The sequence below is a fragment of the Hippocampus zosterae genome, chromosome 1 (assembly GCF_025434085.1).
Source record: "Hippocampus zosterae strain Florida chromosome 1, ASM2543408v3, whole genome shotgun sequence".
NCBI lineage: Eukaryota > Metazoa > Chordata > Actinopteri > Syngnathiformes > Syngnathidae > Hippocampus > Hippocampus zosterae.
In genome coordinates, this window is record NC_067451.1 from 5,437,769 (window position 1) to 5,460,281 (window position 22,513).

Consider the following 22,513-nt stretch of genomic DNA (forward strand, 5'->3'; position numbering starts at 1 on the left):
CATTCATACAGCCAGAAGCACAAACCGCGTGGTTTTTTTTTTTGTATCACTCTATAAAAATGAAACAGTTTCAACTTTGGACAAAAAAATAAATAAAAGAAACAATAAACCCAGTTTGGTGTAGCATGCTTTTTTTATCGTTGTTATCCAATGAAAAGCATGTTTTACCTCGACTTATAATTTTTGGGTTCTGGAAGAAATTTCTTAAGTAGAAAATTTTGGTCGAGACGCGTTTTCCCTGTAAATGCCCTAATCCGTTCCAAGTCCCACTAAAATTCAGACATAAATGTTTTATAAAGAAAAATGCATCAAAATAGATGTATGTAACAGATACATGTTTCATACATATATACCATCCATCCATCCATCCATCCATCTTCTACCGCTTATCCGGGGCCAGGTCGCGGGGGCAACAGCTTTAGCAGGGAAGCCCAGAATTCCCTCTACCTAGCTACTTCTTCCAGCTCTCCCTGGGGGATCTCGAGGCGTTCCCAGGCAAGCTGGGTGACATAGTCTCTCCAGCGTGTCCTGGGTCTTCCTCGGGGTCTCCTCCCCGTGGGACATGCCCGGAACACCTCACCGGGGAGGCGTTCAGGAGGCATCCGAATCAGATGCCCAAGCCACCTCATCTGGCTCCTCTCGATGTGGAGGAGAAGCGGCTCGACTCAGAGCCCCTCCCGGATGACCGAGCTGCTCACCTTATCTCTAAGGGAGAGCCCGGACACCCTGCGGAGAAAACTCCAACGTCCGCATCACAGCAGACGCTAAACCGATCCGCCTGTCGATCTCTCGCTCCCTCCTGCCCTCACTCGTGAACAAGACCCCAAGATACTTAAACTCCTCCACTTGGGGCAAGATCTCCCCCCCGACCCGGAGGGGGCACTCCACCCTTTTCCGACTGAGGACCATGGTTTCAGATTTGGAGGTGCGGATTTTCATCCCAACTGCTTCACACTCGGCTGCGAAACGCTCCAGTGAGAGTTGGAGAGCCCTGTTTGAAGGAGCCAACAGCACCACGTCGCAAAAACAGCACCACATCTGCAAAAAGCAGGGATGCAATACTGAGACCACCAAAACGTACCCCCTCAACGCTTCGGCTGCGCCTAGAGATTCTGTCCATGAAGGTTATATACCTGTATATATATTTGGATGTATACATAAATCTGTCAACTAAAATTCAAATAAATACTGATGATGTGACATCCTGCAAAGCAGAAGACCAAACAGTGGCTTCTGTGCATCCGCGTCGAGTCCTTTGTTAGCGCAACTAAATGAAATCTGTTTAATGTTGACCGATGGGTCATTTGGGCGTCCTCCTGCTCATCAGTGCCCCTCCCTGATAAACAAATCACCTCCGCCATGGGCCAAAACAAAATGGCCTCCATCAGTACGCTCGCGGTGACAGCTCCATCTGCTGTCAGACAAACCATTAAAAGTGCACGGCAACATTTCAGCCCTGTCAGTGCATATAAAGTCGCTCATTTCTCTCCATCAGCGCCAGTCCAGCAGTCCCGAGCAACACACGCAGACTCCATCCAAAGTCCGACGACCATACGCAACGTTTTGATTTCATTACCACCTGTCACTGAATATTCATTTTCTTTCTTTTTTTCTTTTTTTCCTCCACTCTCTTAGTGAAGTCACACCTGGAAGCGGCAGGACATCATACATTATTCATGAGCCCAAGCCAACGGGGTGTGGCCTAATAGAGTTTCTCCGACTCCGCTGGCTGACACATTCATGAGAAGTCTGCTGCCGCCGGCCACAGCCAGCTCGTAAGCCGCTCCTTTATTAGACATCTGAAATGCCTTGTTGTCATCTCATGGGAGCAAAATATTTGAACGTTTTTTGAAATATATTTTAGGCTGAAATATTGTATCCATACAGTATGGCTTTGAGGTATTGTTTTAAGTAAAGCGGCCCTTAAAGCAGGAGTCTCAAAAATGATCCCATCCTTTGAATTGAGAAAGTGGCTCCCAAAGACTGGAATTTTAGACCCCCGCCTCAGAGCAAGTCTGATCAAAATACAAAATGGCATCTCATGAAAATGGCTCCCTGCTTGGGGGTGACACGTTGAGGAGGCTGGATCGTCATCCGGCAAGAATCAAAATAAAATGTGTCAAGGCAGATTGGCTTTCTCCCATCAAAGCAAACCCAGCCACTGTGAAGGCGGCGGACACAAAGGCAGTTCTTCGATCCCGATCGTCCGGGCTCCCCAGCCATTGGATTCCGATCGAACAGCGGTCAAGATCGTCGGTTTCTCGGGGTGCAACCTGATCTCAAAGTTAGTCTACGCGCAGGCTGTCGCCAAAGACAGCCCCCTTTGCAATCAACCGGCGCCAATCATCTTCAACTCGAGCGGCAGCCGAGAATGATGAGGAACATCACTGAAGCTCAAACGGAAAATTGTGCCATCTCCGAGTGTATTTCGAAGCCGTCCGTCCAAGCTGCCACGCTCCGCCACTCGCGACGGTGGCATTTATGGGTCCATTCCGTGGTAGAAATACTGCGAGGGACGGTGAACACGGCCTGGTCGTAGACAAACGACCAAGCCTTCGAAGGTTAATGTCGACCAAGTGTGGAACAGGGAGGGGGACACCGTGGGTCAATATATTAAGAACAAAAAAAGGATGTCCCAGACCAGACACTCTGGCAGGAACGAGAGGCTGTAGTCGCTGATTAATGCCACAGTTTGGCTAATTATCTCCTCGGCGGACGCTGGCTTTAATGACACGACTCATCAGAATGGTGTGGATGGATGAGTGGTCGCAAGAAGAGAAAGGCAGGAGATGTATCAGTGCAGCCGAGCGTCCGAGGAAAGCCATCGACTTCGCCTTCCCACCCCATTAGGCCGATTCGGCAGCTAGCCTCGGCGGCGTCCGCGCCCAAATAACCGCTGCGACCTTTCCCGCTCTACGAGGCTCGTCGGGCGCTCTCGGGCTAATTTACAAAGATTGCAACAGAGCGCACGTGAAGTTGCTGTGGTCATCCCAACCCCTGTGGGGAAGACGTGAACCCTGATGGCAAAGCTAATTTGAATCCTCTCTCAAGCGTGAAATATGGAAAAGAGTTGCTAAATGAGCAATTAATCCCGTCGAGATACCGAGTACCTGTGAGGCGGCACATTTTTACCTGAAAATACGGAAAGAAATCCTACGTGTTTGCACACACCTCCGCCGCATTTGCGAGCGGCCATGTTGCCTGGGAAGGTTCCGGCTAATTGCCTTGTGGATGACTTCAGCCTTTGCATTCATTCCCTGAGGGGGCCTGACTGGAATGGAGGTGAGATTGCTTATTTTTTTGCCAATTATCATAACGTCATATGCCGTTATTCATCACATGCTATTTTGGAACATTTTCCAAAACAGTCAAGCGGAAGGGCGGGTGGATAATGATTCAATGGTGAGCACGTCCAAACTTTCTCTCGCGCTGACATGGGCATGAACTTAGCTTGCTCATGGTCGTTCGTCCGTATGTGCTCTCTGACTGGCTGACGACCAGTCCGTAGCGTACCCCATCTTTTGCCAAATGTCACTCGTGACGCTAACAAGTATGCGCAGTCTCGTAAATGAACGGATGGATGAATGATGCGGATGCTCATCAAGCTCTCAGATCAAGGACTAATTTTCCCCCCTTTATATGCGGAATTGCAACCAGAATTATTTCACGGTGGAAGGTACCGTATTTTCAGCATTATAAGGTTCTTCGGATTATAAGGTGCACCTTCAATGAGCGGCCAATTTTAAAAAGTTTTTTTTATGCATAGAGCGCAGTGCATTATAAGGTGTATAGAAGCTACAATTGTGGCTACGGTTGCACTACTCATCCACTAGATGGTGCCACGCTACAGGAATGCAATACAATACAATACAGCTCTATTTCTACAAAGCCTTCACAGCCGCTGCAGCATTAACGAAGCCATTCGAACTGGTCACAAACACGGACATGAAACACAGAAATACAAACGGCATTACAAAACAATAAATGAGAGACAAAAGTGATGAAGACATTTGACTCGACAAAAAGGCACACAAACCTCGTGGGCTCTCATCCACAAGGGGCTAAATATCCTGAGTCTTGCTTGTCTCCTTCTTCCTTCGTTCAGTCAGATTTAAACTATGCTTTTGGTATTTATTTTCGTTTCATAATGGCCGAGCAGAGTTCACAAAGTACTCGTCTGTTTGAGTGTGTGTTGACGACTGCACATGTCAATTAGTGTTGGGCAGAACCCTTTTTAGGTTATAATTGGTTCCTGCTAATAATCACCATGAGCTGGCATAGGAACACTCATAGGGAAACAACTCAGTGGGGAATAAAAAGAGAGTTACACTCCCTTTATATTAGTCGCATCAGATTATCGGGCGCAATGTCGACTTTGGCGAAAATTAAATGCTTTTAGGTGTGCCTTATAATGCAGAAAATGCGCTAGATTTATCCGGCTATTTTCGATGGCGGTTAGCCCTCATGCTGCGCGGGTTCCCAACAGGGTTGAGGTCAGGGGATACACCATGAGCTTTCCTCCCTTTTTAGTCAATGCAGCCAGGGCTTTTTTTTTGCAGTGTGTGCGATGGTGTTTTCCCAAGCATCGGAATTATTTTACCGGAGAAGGCGCAGTTCTTCAAAATGGGTCTACCATCTCGCTTCTCATTTTAACACCTCTCTGACTAATCCTTGCTAATGTCACAGCTTTTTCTTCAGAGACTTTTCCTACAATCCTGATGGGAAAAAAAAAAAAACAATTCGTGCATGTGTGTGTCTGTGTGTGTGTGAGCACGTCTGCCCGGTGAAATATTGATTCTCAGGACCAAATGAATGGCAAGGTAAACGTTTGCTGCATTTCCCGTGTAATGATGTCTCCCAACAGGAAAAAAAAAAAGAATAAAAACTTTAGCTGTGGATGTTTGTGTCCTTGACGCTAAGCTGTACGCGTTCAAAACTATCCCAGTAACAATTTGTACAAGACTGCCTGTGTTTTCTTTATTCAAACAGCTTGGGATAATCTCTCCCAGTGCGGCATGCGCGCGCACGCACAAACGCGCACGCGCTAATAAGTAGCAATCATGATAATCTAAAACCGCATTCCAGCAGAGTCCCCGAACGGTCATTACAGTCATGTTGCAGGGGCTAATAAATAACGGCACAAATAAAGCGTCTGTCCATTTGCGTGCGCCCGGCGTGTATGCTAAATAGGTCAATAACACTACCCTGGAGGTCACTGCCGGACCATTATTGACTGTTATGGTGATTCCGCGGGAATTAAGTGCTGTCACAACTCAAAAAAAAAAGGCTTGTGCTTTGGTTTCATCTTCCGAGCCGCTTGATCCTCACTAGGGTCGCGGGGGGTGCTGGAGCCAAACCCAGCTGTTTTCGGGCAGTAGGCGGGGGACACCCTGAATCGGTTGCCAGCCAATAGCAGGGCACACAGAAACGAACAACCATTCGCACTCACACTCACACCTAGGGACAATTTAGAGTGTTCAATCAGCCTGCCACTCATGTTTTTTTTGGAATGTGGGAGGAAACCGGAGCACCCGGAGAAAACCCACGCAGGCCCGGGGAGAACATGCAAACTCCACACAGGGAGGCCGGAGCTGGAATCGAACCCAGTACCTCTGCACTGTGAAGCCGATGTGCTAACCACCGGACTACCGGGGCGCCCGCTTTGGTTTCATCCCAAGGATTTTACTCTCAACATTGTAGAGCAAGATCAGAAAAATGATCGCGTTAATAAAGGCCGGTAACCATTCCGAAATGGTTTGTTTGTCATATTTTGTATGGAAACAAGGAAGAAAAAAAAAACATGAAAAAGACGTCTTTCCCTTTTCGATCTCTTGTTCTCATAATGCAGAGGGATGGAGGAGGCATCAAAGGTTAGAGTTTGTGCTCTCCAGATGAGGCATAACTCACGAGGCATCCAGAATTTGGCCAATGAGAGGCGAGGGGGGTGTGGGGGGGGGGACTGCTGTGACTCATGTAAACAAACTGTGAATCTGAATCCAAAATGAAAGCTACAAGCAGGGCACCCCCTTTTTTTCAGGGCGAATCCTCGGAACGATCATCAAACTTGACGTTTGCATGAGATAGTTAAAGTTTTGGAATTGAGCTTTCACACAATTGGGCCACATTCATATGCGGACTTAGTCCAAGTATGGCACTGATGAGTTTTCAGGGATGTTGACCTACTAAAAAGGCGATTTATTTAAGGAAAGATGAATACTAAACACACGCCGATGACGAGAAAGCCTCCAGACTTCCTGGTGCTTTGGTCCCTAAAAATCATCAAATAAAAATAATCTCCTCAGCCAGCGCCACTCAGTTCCGTTCCAAAATGCTGACAGACGCGGCATCAAGTCTGCTGGGTTTTGATACTGTCACAAGACATCTCGTCCCGCCTCTCGCTCCCCACCCCGCACCCCTTCCTCCGCCCATCATGATGGCCTGAGCGCGACGGAGTCATCTGTCACTCCGCACTCGGGTCCTGGGAGCCTGCCACATGCCGCTCAGCCGCCTGGGCTGTCATGTCCACGGGCTGGCGGGGAAAAAGTGACGAGCGGCGACAAACGTCCCCAGCTTGAGCGTGTCAGTTTTATAACCCCTTCCCCTCTTTTATCCACTTATTATTTTCCGGCGTCCAAATTCATAGACACCAAATCAACTCCTCGCATCAGCCTTCAGAGATGGCCTTCGATAGATTTTCTCCATTTGGGCGACACGGCCTGGCTCGTTGACGGAGGGGGGAGATGATCGGACGTCACCGGGCGGGAGAGTATTCCCCCGTCTGACCATTACGAGCGGCATGTCAAACGAAGGCTGGAGACAGAGGCCTTGACATGGGCCAACCCGCACGGGGAAAGGAAAAAGCAACGCGGAAGGGGTGGGGGGAAATTGGGGAGGAATAACATCGATGGGGTGTACAAAGGGCAAAACAACAGATTGCATCAGAAGCCACAATAGCCTGTCGAGACAATTTGGGCGGGGGGTGGGGGTGGGGGGGCTCGATACAACACGTACACCAGCCACAGCATTATGGTAATTGTGTAATCCAATACCTAATTTCTATCAAAATACTGATGTGCAGAAAGGGAGACAGTTTTTAGGCGTGTTTAGTCAGTCAGAAGCCAGAGAAAAGTCATTTAAAACAAAATAAAACAAAACAAAAACAAACAAAAAAAATACATATAATCCTTGGTGTACCACAGGGTGTCATATCGGGTAACCTCTGCTTGTATATGATATCGCATTTGAACTGTTTTATACAGTATGCGATTTAGAAGTTATCCAACCGATAAACCATTCTGGTTACGGGTCAATAACAGTTTGATTGATTGATTGATTGATTGATTGATTGATTGATTGATTGATTGATTGATTGATTGATTGATTGATTGATTGATTGATTGATTGAAAGGATTTCTCCTTACAAACTGTATATACAGTATTTTGCATGCAAAACATTTGACCAGTTAAGCTGATCAGAAACCTGAAGAACATAATTTCTGGAAAAGGAAATACAGAAATGTTATACATCCTTGGTGTACCGCAGGGTGTAATAGCAGGCACCCTCAGATTTTTTTAAGCCACCGTATCTTCTATATATATATTGCGCGTCGTCCCGCACGCGGTCTGTCCTTCCGTCTGTCCCTTTTCAAAACGTACCTACTTCACCGCGCCGCTGCGCGCCGCCACTGCGCCGCTCAGGCAGTGGCTCACTACGATCGCGCGGGCATCTTAGCGAAAAAATGTTGTCTACCCACAAGCATTGCAATAAAATTGTTAGTTATTTAGTAGAGCTAAACATCTCTTTATTTTCGCGATAAGCAATGAAGATGAACAAAAAGTTGAACCAAGCAACAACACTTTTGTGGGCCGAATGCCCACCTTACCAGCCTTCCGCAGGAACTAGCTGATGAGCCGCCCGGAGGGCGGCGAACCAGCTAGTAGAATATAAGTGTGAAAAGGACAAGCCCCTCCCAAAAATGCACGGAAAAATGAATATCATCGTACGAGTTATGTTTTTCGTGGCAATGGCCTAGAGTTGCCCCGCCTCAACATGGCTGCCTTTGCTCTCTCCTCCTCTCTCCAACCACTACAGTGAGACAGACAGTGAGAATGGAGTGATAGCGCGAGATTGTCAGCTGAAGTGGCAGTTATAAATTTAGCCATTTACTGTGATGCTTCGGGAGATTGAATGAGTGCGGCGCCTAGGGAGTGGGGGGGGGGGGGGGGGGGGAGAAAGAGAGAGAGAGAGAGAGAGAGAGAGACTAGAATGTAAGGGTGTGGGGGCAATCAAGCACTCTCATCTTTGGCTCCCATCATCCTTTGTGATAAAGGTGATTTCATGGTTACCGCCAATCAGCACGACACTCACGTACACACGCACACGCTCACACACACACACACACACACACACACACACACACACACACACACACACACACACACGCACGCACACACACAAAACAGAACACCCCTCAACTCTTCAAGCCTGCACAAAAAAAGTGCCTCTGTTTTTTTTTTTTTGTCTTTGTTGACAATTACTTTCCAATATTTGGAGGCTGGCCCACACCTCCCTCACCACAATTCCTGGTGGGTCATTCCTTCAATTTCTTAAAAGCCCACACCTCGGCGGGGATGCTCCATTCGAGAGTGAGCGAGCGAGCAAGTGAGAGTGGAAGGGCGAGGCGACGCGGGAAAGCGCTTGGCATTTACAAATGCTGTGTGTGCAGTGAAATATGGGGGCCATATTTCAACATGCGCAAGTGCAGGCATGCCCGCTCCCCCGAACCCCTTCCCCCCTTACACACACACACACACACACACACACACAAAGGTGTGTGATGCATCATTCTGCAGACGTCGTGTGTTTGTGCAGGTGTGTGTGAGGCTCGTACACCTTTAACACCAGCTCGACAGGACATAATTGCCTCCAAAGCCCGTGACGGCGTTTTGTTTTGCACATATACAAGATGCTCACATGCTTGGGATTCAATGGAACGCGACACGGGAGACTTGTTAATGAGGCAAAAAATATATGTATATACTGTCTATATTCCCATACCAGGGGTCAAAACAATTCTCATCCACATTAAAATTCACTCCCAGGCTGTTACATACGCGGCAAAGCAACAGGTGGGGCGATAAAACCGACTGGAAGGTGAGCCAATCGAAAGAGTGAAGAAAGTTATTCACGGGAAAAAAACAAAAAAGTTTGAGACGTCTGCTAAGTCACCCAAAACTGCCTCAAACCTAAATGGCTCACTGTTGAATTTCAGTCATGTGACTTTGAGACTTTTTTTGTGCGTCCACCGAGTTTCGTAAGGATCGGTCCAATTGATGTTTTGCTAACAACCAGAAAAAAGAAAGCCATTGAGTGCTGAGGAAAAAAAAAGCCGATGATGTCAATTCTATTACAGCTTTAAAGCACAGAAAAACACACGCGAGGTCTTGCGTGCCGTCGACTTGGCGAAGTACTTTGTGCGTGGCGCTTGTGTGATATTTATTCGAGTGGACTTTTATTTCTCCAGCGAAGGCAATTGAGAACAGATCTCCTTCTGCCAAGCCGCCCTGGCTGCACGGAGCAGAGTAAAACAGGGCAAGATTAAAAAAAACGAGTACAAATAAAGATATTACATATATTATACCATACGATATATGCACTACAATAAATACAATGTGAGGTACTGTACATAAAAATAGAACAAAGACCGAATCGACAAAACTCACAATAATAACAATTATCATCATCATAAAAACGAATTCCCGACAGTGCAATGCAATTGCATTTCAGTGTTTGTAATTCAAAAAATGTTTTTGGAGCAGGGTTCCGCCAAGGTGCCACGTCTCCTTGACGGAGCGAGGTTGAGATGAAAGAGATTTTGTTTTTTTTTTGTTGTTTTCATTCGAGTGCATTTAAGGTTCTGCGTCGCTGTTTCGCTCTCCTGACAACAAACAAACAAACAGAATGAACACGCGCTTGTTTCCACAATCCCGATGGGTGATGAAAAACAAGGTTTTGTGCTCTTTTTATTTTTCCTCACAGCTAGTTTGCATATCTTGAATGGGTAACTTCAAATGAAATAACGGAGCTGGCGTGGCGAATGTGATGTCACACGCAGGTACACGGCACATTCTAATCGTTCTCAAACTGACCCATTTTCATGTTCAATCAATAAAAACGGTTGGAAATAGTTTATGGGCCATTGATAGGTTGTAAATATAGTTTGAATTTTAGCATAATACTGATTTTTTTTTTTAAGATTTCAGAAAATTTGTCACACTATACGTTGATCAAAATTTTTTACTAAATGTCACAAAATTCAACTTTTTCCAATTTTTTTTCCTCGGTCACATCAGCTTTTCAAAATAATTCAGAGTAATAATAATGGCTGTATGGCGGCCCGGTAGTCCAGTGGCTAGCACGTCGGCTTCACAGTGCAGAGGTACCGGGTTCGATTCCAGCTTCGGCCTCCCTGTGTGGAGTTTGCATGTTCTCCCCGGGCCTGCGTGGGTTTTCTCCGGGTGCTCCGGTTTCCTCCCACATTCCAAAAACATGCGTGGCAGGCTGATTGAACACTCTAAATTGTCCCTAGGTGTGAGTGTGAAAGCGAATGGTCGTTCGTTTCTGTGTGCCCTGCGATTGGCTGGCAACCGATTCAGGGTGTCCCCCGCCTACTGCCCGAAGACGGCTGGGATAGGCTCCAGCACCCCCCGCGACCCTAGTGAGGATCAAGCGGCTCGGAAAATGAATGAATGAATAATGGCTGTCCGTAAATGAAAAAATATTTCAATTTATGCCTGTAATATTATGTTACACTTCCATTCAGTTTTGATCAGTTCATGGTTAATTGCCGTGGTAAATGCCAAATTTCCCCTTCCATAAAAACTTAATGTAAATTTTATAACCCCTAAGAAGGTAGAAAATAATTTGCATTTTGTTTTCCCTTGAGTTTCAGGCGTGTCACGGGTCAAATTGGCTCAGGGACATAAATATGGCCGTTCCCAAGAAACCGTGTCCGTCGTAGGAGAGTTAAGCGGCGATCATCTGTGAATGAACTCATGCTGCACTCCAAGTCGACGCTCAGCATGGGAAGCCTCGTCCCCGCGGAGCCCCCGTCTTGTTTTCCATGTTTGTACGAGGACGGAGGGGGGGGGGGGGGGGGCGTAGGCGTTGGGCCGTAGGGAAAACGTAAGTTGAAAATGGATTCCGGCAACAGTGGTGGCAGCGCCTCCTAGCGGGCCCCGCCCACCCCGCGGGCCTCCCAGGCCTCATTGTAATTTCATTAGGTGACAATGAACGCCGCATCGCATCAACACATCAAACCCCCAGGCCGCCGCTACCCAGAAGAGTTACATTTGAGGAAACACGAAAACCCACTCACTCGCTTTTCGCACATTCCCACACTCGTATCCCCGCGCCCTACCGAGGCGCTCTCCCAGCGGCGGTTCCCAACTCCTTCTGGGGCTTTCCCTGCCTTCCCCTTTTAGAAGACACGGATGAGAAAGAGGAGACGATCGGATGGGCTTTGATATATGGAAACAGCTTTGATGGTCTCGGGCTTCTTCCCGCTATAAATAGCTAGGTGCAGCTTTTGAGGAGAGGGGGGGTGGGGGGGGTTAATAGTAGGAGGGGGTGGGTGTGAGAGGTTTCCAAGAGGAGGAGTAGGAAGGGAGAGGAAGAAAAAAAAAACCCTGGAGATAACTCTTACACGCATAACGTAGACGCGTAAACAAGCTGACAGGGAAGTCATCAACGAGCATACCAGTAATTTTATGTGCTGGTTTGCTTGTTCCCAAATGTCGGCCCTGGCTATGTCGCGGTGCGCTAGTTCAAATCGGTCACCTTGTTTCCGCGCGAAGACTATTGCAGCTCAGTCAGCCAGCTTGACAGCGGTCAGGACAGCCTTAATTCAAAGTCAAGTCAGCCGCCACAACATTTGCTTCCCAGGACCAACTTCAAAATAAAAGCTCAGCAAGTCATTGATTACGTGTTATGCTTTTATTTTGAAGTTGACCCTCACGGTAAGATGCCAAGGAGCCCAAGGCAGCTTGTTTGACGAGTTTGGCTCTCGGCTAACGGCTACATTTCAGGGTGAGACTGACGGTGGCCAAAGATGTTGGAGGAAGCCCGCAGGCAAGATATTATCTCCGTACTCTCGCTCGGCGGCTTCGACATTCCGTCAAAATATGTCGGTGGTGCCGGTCAACAGTGCTAGGTAAGCTAGCTGAGCCGACCATTCGACTTAATTGTCTTCATTTGGAATTATTTTTAGAGAATAGTTAATTGTACTATTTTAATAAGCTGCCATTGTGTAGCCACGTATTGTAATTAGGAATTAAAAGCAAAAACAAAAAAAAAAATGAAATAACAATCAGAAAAAAAAGCTCATTAAAATTACATTTGTACACATGAGCGAAAAATCACTATTTGACACCGTTGGTGTTGATGCCATTTTTTATTTTCTTTTTTTTTTTTATAAATAATCGGCAAAGTTCATCCATGCGGATGGCAGATTGGGAAAAAATGAATAGCTAACAAACACTGCTGGTGCTAATTTGAGAATCACACCAGTGTCCCCCTGCACATATTCTTTATCCTCTGCAACAATCCACAAATAATACTGCAGCTGACTGAATCCCAGAAAGTCATGGTGACTCTTGTTTGGATCTGCCCGACTGGATTGCACTGCCCCCTGGTGACCAAAATGTGCCACCAGAAAGAGTGGCACAATAAATTGAAACTTGAAATCATGATGCACAAATTGTCAATTTTTAAAAAAAATGTCATTATGTCAAAAGTGAAACTTATTTTGTTACACAGTGCCATTGTCCTTCAAATATAACATTTTAGTTGGGAGGGGGCTCGAACAGATTGTCATTTTCATTCATTTGAGTGAGGAAAGATGATGATGATGAGAGGCGAGTTTTTGCGAGCATTGCTGTAGCTTCAAATCAAGATAACTCGTGGTGTCCGCCAACATAAGAGAGAGTGCTGATATTGTTTCATAGTGCTTGTTACATTCAGTCTGTGTGGCTTTCCATGACTGTCGACTTCGTTTACAGCAACGGAATGAAAGCGCATGGCCATGTTCCATCAAACGACTACCCAGCATGCAACACGGAGCAGGCCTGAGGGGCCGGCATCCATCCTAGCTCCTTGCAGCGAGCTGTCAATGACGGCGTCTCAAGCAATGCCGGCCCCGGCGAGACGAGAAAGCGATTCAATTTGGATCCCGCTTCTCTCGCCGCCCTCACGTGTGCACAATTCGAATGTAAACACGCCGGCCGCATGCCTCCATCAGCCAGAGGGGACGGCGGACGGTGGGCGAGCGCTCCGGCTCGCTCTTGTAGCGAGCCCGAAAACAAATGGTCGGCAGTTTTCATTTGGCTGCCGCGTGGGCGCACACAAAACGCCTAATCGCTTGTCGGCGGCTAACATGACAGAGCTTGGCCTCAAGTTATGACTCAGGCTTGACGACACACTTAGGAGGCTTGACAAGGCGTGTTAGAGAAGCGACAAATGTATCAAGGCGATGGCGGCGGTGGCGCTGAGGACTCGCCTCACCGCCGCCGCCATCGATAAGTGACAAATGAGTTGAAGCGGCAGCGTTAAAGGCATTTAGAACATTGATCTCAGCGCAACCTCATAATATTACTCTGAGCTGCTCTGGCCCGTGTATCAATACAGCAAAGCCCTGCTCACAGTTTGTGCTATATTTACCATATGATCCCGGGGGTGCCGGAACGTTTGCTCAGAGGGTGGCATGTAAAATCACTGAAGGAGAACATTGCAAAAGAAGAAAAGAGAAGTCCTTAAAAAAAATGTATGAAGCGTATTTATGAGGCTATTCAACAGAGATGCACAAGTCTGGTCCTCGAGAAGCCTCTTTTTAGATGTCTCCCTCTTCCAACAAACCCGATTCAATTGATCAGCTCATCAGCAAGCTTTGCAGAAGCCTGATCATGATCCTGATTTGAAGCAGTTGTGATGAAGTAGATAAACATTTAAAACAGGCTAGAGAGGGGCCCTTGAGGACAGAACTTGGGCACCACTGCTTTCGACGATCAGGATTTTGGAGTCGAAAACCAATGACTGAGATCAGCAGATGGACTAGTTCCAATCACCAATTTCGCATGAAATGCCAAATATCTGCTGATCCAGTTGATCATATCAGTCTATCTGTCTATGAATTACTGTATGTGCTGTAGCATTCACGTGTTGGATGTGTGCCTTTAAAGGGCGTGGCCTTATAAAATATATATCGAGAGCATGCGAGTGCCTGCACGTGAGCTGTGGCCTACAACAGTTTCTTGTGAGTGTTCTCATTTGGTATTTGAGTGCATATTTGAGTGCAGTCGTGACTGTGTCTCTCCTTTCCCACATGCCACATCGAGCAAGCAACGGCTAACGGACGACAACACGGCCCGGCAAAAGGCTACTTAGGCTGATTTGCCTAACTAATGAAAATAAACACATTAGGAATGGACGGCGTCAAACGACCTCTGCGCTGCCCTCACTCCATCTTGACACAATTAATCCCTCGTTAAGGGGGTAATTGTTTGCCGCTGCTCATATTTATTGTTGATCGGAGTGGCGAAGGTGCCCGCTATGTTTCAACATACAACACAAAGACACACACACACACACACCCTTGTGATCTTGTTCGTGTGCGCGGGAGATAGCAGCGGCCCGCCGATCGATATGCGGAGGGAGAGCGGCGGCTTACGGGGGCGCTAATTGAAATGAATTCGGCGGCGGAGAGATGAACGATCGGACATGTAAAGCGAGAGGGGTCGGGAGGGGGAGGGTTGGTGGGGGAGAATTCACCTTTCTCCCCTGTCTGGGGAGTCTTAAAGAGAGAAATACAGCGAGCAATAGGAATTTTACAAGCACGCCAATCAATCACATCCGATGTGGAGACACATGAGACAATACGGGAACGTCGTGACACTGTTTTTACATCCTGGCCATTCATCTCAGAATGCGATTTTTTTTTTTTTTTGTACATCAGCCACTTACCTCCATTAGAATGCGCATACACAAACAACACAAAGTTTTGCCAACAGTATAATATGTGTATCAATAATCCTATCATTGAACTTGGAGAATAGAGCAGAATAATAAAAATACAGCTTACCTGCTCATCCCTCCATTTCCTTTTGAATCAGTGAGTCTTGTTTCTTTATTGGTTGCATAAGTGATGAGCAAACAGGCCTCGAAAGTCGGAGGGGGGCCATGCTGCCCCATCAATAGAACAAAAGACTATTGATCAGCTCAGCTTCAAATTCAGATTCAATTCTTGTTGCTTTAGAGGGGGAGATTGTGGGTGTCCCCACCAACCCCCAAAATAAGAAAATGTGTTCAGGCCACGGTTAGCATTGCAGTGAATGAAAGCGAACAAAACAGTCAAAACTAAAAGAGGTAAAAAAAATATTTTCATCTAAATAAATTGAGTGATCGCTTCATCTCCCGGGCATGTTTTTGGAATGTGGGAGGAAACCGGAGTACCCAAGGAAAACCCACGCAGGTACAGGTAGAACGTCCAAACACTACACAGGAATGTGCCCGGAATCGAACCCCTTTTAGGGTTCATTTTAAGCGTATTTATTTCGGTATTGCTGCAGAAGGAAGGAAGGCTAAACAGCCATTTGAGAAGTGGAGTTTACGTTACTTTACGACACAATATTTTGTGAACTTTTTAATTTTGTACTCGACAAACACTCCATATTAAATAAAACTAAAACTAACACTACAACCGATTTTTTTAAAGCATTTTTAGTAAAGGTAGAAGCCAAAAAAATGGCTCTTACAACGTGCTGGTTGATTGGAGAGATAGCGAGGGACCGCTATGACAATGACGATGAGAAAACTCCACCGAGCCACCACAATTATTGATGATGGACGAGAATACGCAAAAAGGAGTTGACCTACCTGCGAAGGGAGGGGAAAGTGTTTTTCCATGTCCACGCCCACCAGCGCCTGAAACAACAAGAAGCAAAAAGCCACAATGAAAAAGTCATATCCTCAAACTCTTTGCGCCTGATAAATGGCGGAATCGGTTCCTTGGCGCCATCCGCATTGATTTGACATTTGCTTTTAGTTTTCAGCCGGCGTTAATACAACACTCCTCCAATGGCGAGGCTAAATAATCGATCAATCACCTCTCTGCGAGCTAAACGCCCGCGACCGAGCCACGTTTTTCAGGTACGCTTCGTGGTGTCATTCCCGGAAACCACCAGCCGAACGGAGCAAATTAGGCGTCGGAAAATGAATGGCCGTGAAACTCCAATGAGCGGGATGATGGATGACAGCTGTCCGCCATTCATGACACTTTTTACATTTGACTTTCTAATTAATGCGCCGTGCTAATGTGTTTGTTAATTCTGTCAATAGCAATTACGGCTCTTTTGGCCCGCGTTTCCCCGGTTTTATGCTAATGCGCTGTTTTGTATGTGTTGGCACCACAAACGCCAAACAAGAGCCGCTAAATGGGCTCCGGCTCCCGAGCGGCGGGAAGGAGGCTGTCGTAGCGCCATATGAATTCAGGGCAGTGCTACGCTGTTGTGTGCTGAAGGAAATTGGCAAAATACTTTGGGAATGTTCGGCAAGCATCGCGTTTACCGATCAGGGCAGATGAAATGATGCTGATCATATTTGGAAGTTAAACGGGATCGTAAACAATGTGGGAACATTAAGATTTAATCGGAGGAATGCAACTGAGTTATTGAGTTGGACTGTTTTAGGCCAAGTTAGGCCAAACTTTGCCGCCACGTTCCACCAACATGACACCGAGAAAACGTTTTACAGTGATACCTCTACTTACGACGTCTCTCAATATGAAATTTTCAAGTTAGGAAACGTCTCAACAGGAAAATATTGCCTCTTGTTACGAAAGAAATGTCAAGATACTTAAGGTAAAAATACAGTCTGGGCTGCTAGTCACAGCTACCAGTTTCCTGAACGCAACATACATATAGCTGCTCTGCGATTGGCTATTACCGGACATCATCCTGGCATCCGATTGGCTAAGAGGAACCTCCTACCGTATGTGTTATGAGTGTAGATAGATAAATGTCTATGCAGCGTCCTCGTCAATCGCCCCTCAGGCCATGAGGTGTTTAGTTTTACATAAATGTGAATCACCCAGAAAAAGTGTTCACCAGGCGGGCGATCGCTCACTATGCTGATGTTTGATATTTTCGAAGGATTGGTAAAAGCCGACAAAAGCAAACGTCCTTGGATCAGTTCTTTACAAAACACCAGGCAAAAACAGTTCTGAGAGAAAAAAAAAAAGAGCGCAAAAAATGATGAGGACAGAGTTAAGATAGTTTATAGATAAGAGTTTATTTGTCCCACACTGGACAAAAATGACCAGAATTTTTATTCTCTACTTTGTTCCTTGTTTTTTACATTATACAAAACTCACAACCTAATTGTAACATGTATTTGTTCCATATTTGGATGTATTTTTATGCTTTACAAAACATTTATGTCTGAATTTTGGAGGGGCTTGGAACGGATTAGGCCATTTACATGGAAAACGCGTCTCAACTTGCAAAGTTCTCCAATTAAGAAATTTCTTCCTGAAGCTCACCGATCTCGCAATTGTACGCTGAAAATGATCCTTAAATGCACCAAAAATTGTCATTTTAAACCACAATGGTGAGGTCTTCTCGGACAGGCTTTCATGCACCATTTTATTACATTTTTTTGGTGGTCTCGTCGTGACAGAGATGCGAACCAAATGTTACGTGACTATTACGTGTGCCGCGATAAGTACAGTGCAAGAAACGTGTTTCTCAGAAGTGGGAGATAAATAGCGGAGTCCTCGTATGAACTTTTTCTAATGAGGTTGCAGCTCCAAGAAACTTTGCCAAGTCAGCGCTCCAAGCCCAGGGACGGATTCAACTTGCCACCGTCCCACCCCGGCTTTGTGTGTAATATTCCGTCTTTTGTTAGTTTGTTCAAAACCAAAAGATGCAAATAATGTTGGGAACCCAGGGAGTCTTATTCAAACGTGTTTGCCTAAAACAATTTCCAAAACCAAAACATTTGGGACTTTTTGCATGAGATCCATATTCATGATCATAGGTTTATTTATACTTGGGAGGGGGGTTGGGGGGGGGACAAAACTTTGGCGCACAGAACAACGTGCAAATCGAAAGAACTGCATTTTTGAGATCTCTTTTTAGCTTTGATTTGAAAAAAAAAAGGAAGAGAGAGACAGAAAAAAGGAAGCCAGCCCAGTTGTTGGAAGATGAGTTGTTGGAGTTCAGGAAGCACGAGGGAAAAACCAGCAGTACCTTGCAGACACACTACATTACTTTTTCATCAGCACATACACTCCCGTAAGCCTGGCTCCACGGGGGGTGCGTATTGAATCACAAGCCTGGCCTGGGTTCTTTTCCCTTTGCACTTTCATATATTGCGTACCCAAGTAATGTTGAACTCATATCATGCGCGCGCACACAGACCCCCCAAAGCGGAAACACACAAGTAAATATTGGAGGAGCGTTCTGCATGTGTCACCGAGAAAACAAACAACAGGCCTAACTCAGCCTGAGCGGCGTCCCGGCTGGTCCACTAATATTACGCACCGGCGAAATCCAGGACGCGGCTACACCGGTGCCATTCTCCTTATTACATGCCAGCGAAGCATCACGCCAAAACACTGATGACTACAGATTGTCCATGGGAGTGTGTTATGGAAAAATCCTGGACAGTCACAGGCCCCTGGACAGTCACAGGCTCGGGCGCCATATTGTCACCCGGCTTTAGATGGTGTCGCCGCAACACATTTGACAAAAAAAAATACACTATGGAACGAATAGTTTCCTCATTACGATGTCAGTATGAGATTTTTATTAAAGCCAGTGAGCAAACTCTAAAAGAAATACTATAGGAAGGGGGCGGGGCTTAGGTTGGCGAGCACACCCCTTTTCAAAAATCCTAATTTTTGACTCTTTATTTACATTGTCCCCCGCCTACTGCCCGAAGACAGCTGGGATAGGCTCCAGCACCCCCCGCGACCCTAGTGAGGATCAAGCGGCTCGGAAGATGAATGAATGAATGAATGACTTCTTGAAAGAAATGATGAAAAGATGAAATGAAAAGATGCTAGACACTGACAATTATAATTGTATCGCATTTCAACGGGGACGGGTGGGGGCATGTGATGTTGTGCCACTGTAAATTTCAAACACGAAAATAAATTTACGGATGCACAATTACCAGAAGAGGATATTGATGTCCCATTTTAGCAACAGCACGGTTTGTGAGTGCATTGGGGGGGAGGGGCTACATTTCGTGCAAACTAGCTTTTTTAATTTTTTTTTTTTACTGCTGATTCTAAAAGAACGGAAAAAAGTCCAAATCAAAAGAAAGGGTCGCTTCTTTCATTCTCAAGAAAGTGGCGCTCGCGTCACAGCCGAGGAATTGTGCAGGGAGAGAAGTCAATCAAGAGAGGAAGAATGCTCACTCTCACTAGCTTCTTCTTTAGTAGGCCATAAAAGCTAACGGGCGGCAGAACAGCGCTCACCTCTGAATCGTCCGATTGCCTTTTTTTTCTGTGTGTGGGGGGGTTCTCTGCCCCTCAGACAAATTCGTAGCCTGGATGAAGGTGAGGCTCATAAATAAGGAAACCGCTAGTCATGTCACATGCACATGCTTGCGTGCACACGCACTCGTGCTGTCTTGCACTCATGCACAGCTCTAGGCAATACCCCCCCTCCACAGACCCCCTCCCTGCCCCAACACTTACCTGTCTTTTGCTTGCACACACACTTCTTTAGGCACACACTTGCGTACTTGGGGTGCGAGGGAGGGGTGTGCAAAACTTCTAAAAATACAGTCACTGCCACTGCAGAGGTTAAACTAGCCAAGAGCTGCAGGCAATCATTCAATTTAAAAAGCACCAGGAAACCTCGAGGGCCGCAGGCCGGAGCGAGACGCATAAAGAAATTTAACAGCTCAATGTTTTACGGCCCAGGAAAATGACTTCTGAGTACAGGAGCAAGGCGGCGGCGGCGGCGGCGGCGGCGGCGGCGATGCGTGCTTGCCGGCTGGCCAGATGAAAACAAACACAACTGGAGGAGATATGATGATCACACCGAAGTGATTGAGCTTGGTTGTTCGACGGTAAAATTGATCGATCCGCCAAAATGTGCGTGGGAATCACTCAGCTTTCCGAGAGGCCGAGCAGGAATATGAAAGTTGCGATATACTGATGAAATGTGGAGGTTTGATGTATAAGGTTGGTCATTTTTGGCCATTTCCTGCTGCAACTTGGTGTCGCAGTGGCAGATGTATGGCCTTAGGATGAGAACTTCTGAATACAAAAGTTTTTTGTGGAGCCAGGTTGCAAGAGTTTGACGGTCAATTATCACATTTTCATGCCAAGCGCCACCCGTATACTTTCAAGTCAAGTCAAGTCAAGTCAAGAGTATTTATAGAGCACTTTCAAACAGCCATCGCTGCATACAAAGTGCTGTACATGGAGCGATTTAACATGCACAATAAACAGTAAGACAAATCGGTAATAAAGGCGGTAGAAAGCACCAAACAGTAAAATCAAGAACAAATCTAAGTCCTGCTGAGTCGAACGCCAAAGAATACAAGTGAGTTTTGAGGAGGGCTTTAAAGATGACCAAGTGTACACATAACTAGTATATCCAATCCAAATTTGGGGTGTCGGGGTGACCGGTGGAAGCGTGCATGGTATGTTATTTCAATTAATCAGTTAGTCAACCAGTAGTCTGTATTTTTATTTTTTTTTTGCCAAAAATAAGCATCGGCCCAAAATTGGCGGTAAAAAAAAAAAAAAAAATCCGTATCGATCAGGGTTATCCTCATCTTTTTTTTCTTTTTCAAAATTTTTTGTTTGTTTTTTTTTTTTTAACTGAGAAATCAGTATAGCTATCACCCCGCCCCATTCCCCCACAACATGTAATAGTCAATTTTTCCTATCCAGGTAAACGACCACGAACATTATTAGTTTACATCATTCAAGAAAGAATTTACATGTATGCGGGTTCAATTTTGTGGGGATCAGTTGATTTTTATGTTGTTGTTGGGTTTTTTTTGTTTTGTTTTGTTTCATGTGTTACAGCTTACCAAAGGCGATTTAACCATTCGCCGAACTTTTTGAAAACTCTTTCACAAGCCACCCCTTCGAATGACAAAGTAATCAGTGTCATTTTATCCGAGCAGAAACACATCGAGAAAGAATAACAAAAGTTACACACACAAAAAAAAAAACTAAATAAAAATCAGGGTCGGGGGGGGTGAGACGAGACAGCTCGTGACAGACACAAAAACCACACGGCCAGGTCGCGGCAAATCGTCGAGGACAGCCTGAGAAAGGCAAAGAGAGAAACGCGAAGGCAATGATCCATACAGGAGAAGACAGGTCGGACGAGCGGGAGACAGACAGCCGGCAAGGCGGCTCAGGGGGGTGGGGGGCTGGGGGGTAGACGCAGACAGCTTAGTCGAGCCGAGGACGACACGGTGCGGCTAACCGGCGCGAGCGAGCGACAAGGAGGGTGTCACAAGCGATGAAAGCAAATGCGCAAGATGGACTGTATTTTTAAAGCCGCGAGACGACAGAAAGCGAGCTCGCGTGAGGGTGCGTGGAGGCGGCCATTTTTAGACATTTTCAGAAGCCAAATGAATAAATACAGCGGCTCCTAGATTTTTAATAGGCTTCGGAAATTCACACAAAACTTTGAATTGTCCAAAACGCCAATATTGGATTGACGGATGAACTCTTTCAAGGTTCAAGGTTCAAGTCCACTTTACTGTCAAATGTGCTAAATGTGCAACATACAGCACAGATGAAATGTCTTTCCTCTCAACCACAAGAGAGAGGAGCCGCTGCGGGTGCCCGAGTGGCCATCAAAAGAACAGTTAACGTAAAATGGCAAAATAATACTACAATTATGCAGCAATAATGATAACACGATAAACCAGGGGTGGGCAAACTTTTTGGCAAAAATTTGACAGAAGGACCAGGTCAGCACGAGCTATGTTACATTAAAAAGAAAACATTGCATTTGTTGACAGTCCATATCAAACATAAACACAACAAAAGCATGAAAGTACTGTATGAATATACTTTTTTAAATGACAACAGTGTTGCTGATGACCTATTTTAGCTTGTGCATTGCTACAGATGGGTTATGATCAGACCAGTAGAAGTAGAGTGATACAGAGGTCCTAGGTGGTCAAAAAGACCCCCCCCCCCCCCCCCGTTCTGCAACTTCAAGTCAATGCACCACCTGGCGGTGAAATTGCCTGTCAATACAAGTCCAATTTAAATGAATGCAATCATTCACATCGAACCTTAATTGTGGACCAACCTTCGGCGGGCCAGATTAAAAAAACCAACGGGCCGGATTTGGCCCACGGGCCGTAGTTTGCCCACCTCTGCGATAAACTGTCCGCTGTAGTAACCGCTGTGCCCAACGGGGTTAATTCGGAAGTTTTTCTCAGCTTGACCGTTTTCTTTCCCTTTTTGTT

General features: G+C 46.1%; 1 protein-coding gene across 2 annotated transcripts in view; it reads right to left on the reverse strand.

The window, feature by feature from the left end:
• The window catches only part of ppargc1a (peroxisome proliferator-activated receptor gamma, coactivator 1 alpha), a 230,716-nt gene that overhangs the window by 119,015 nt on the left and 89,188 nt on the right, over positions 1-22,513 (reverse strand). For both annotated transcript variants that reach the window (XM_052078355.1, XM_052078346.1), the window contains exon 2: positions 15,929-15,976. In XM_052078355.1, the coding sequence (XP_051934315.1) occupies positions 15,929-15,976 (48 nt within the window). The remainder of the gene's footprint in view (positions 1-15,928; positions 15,977-22,513) is intronic.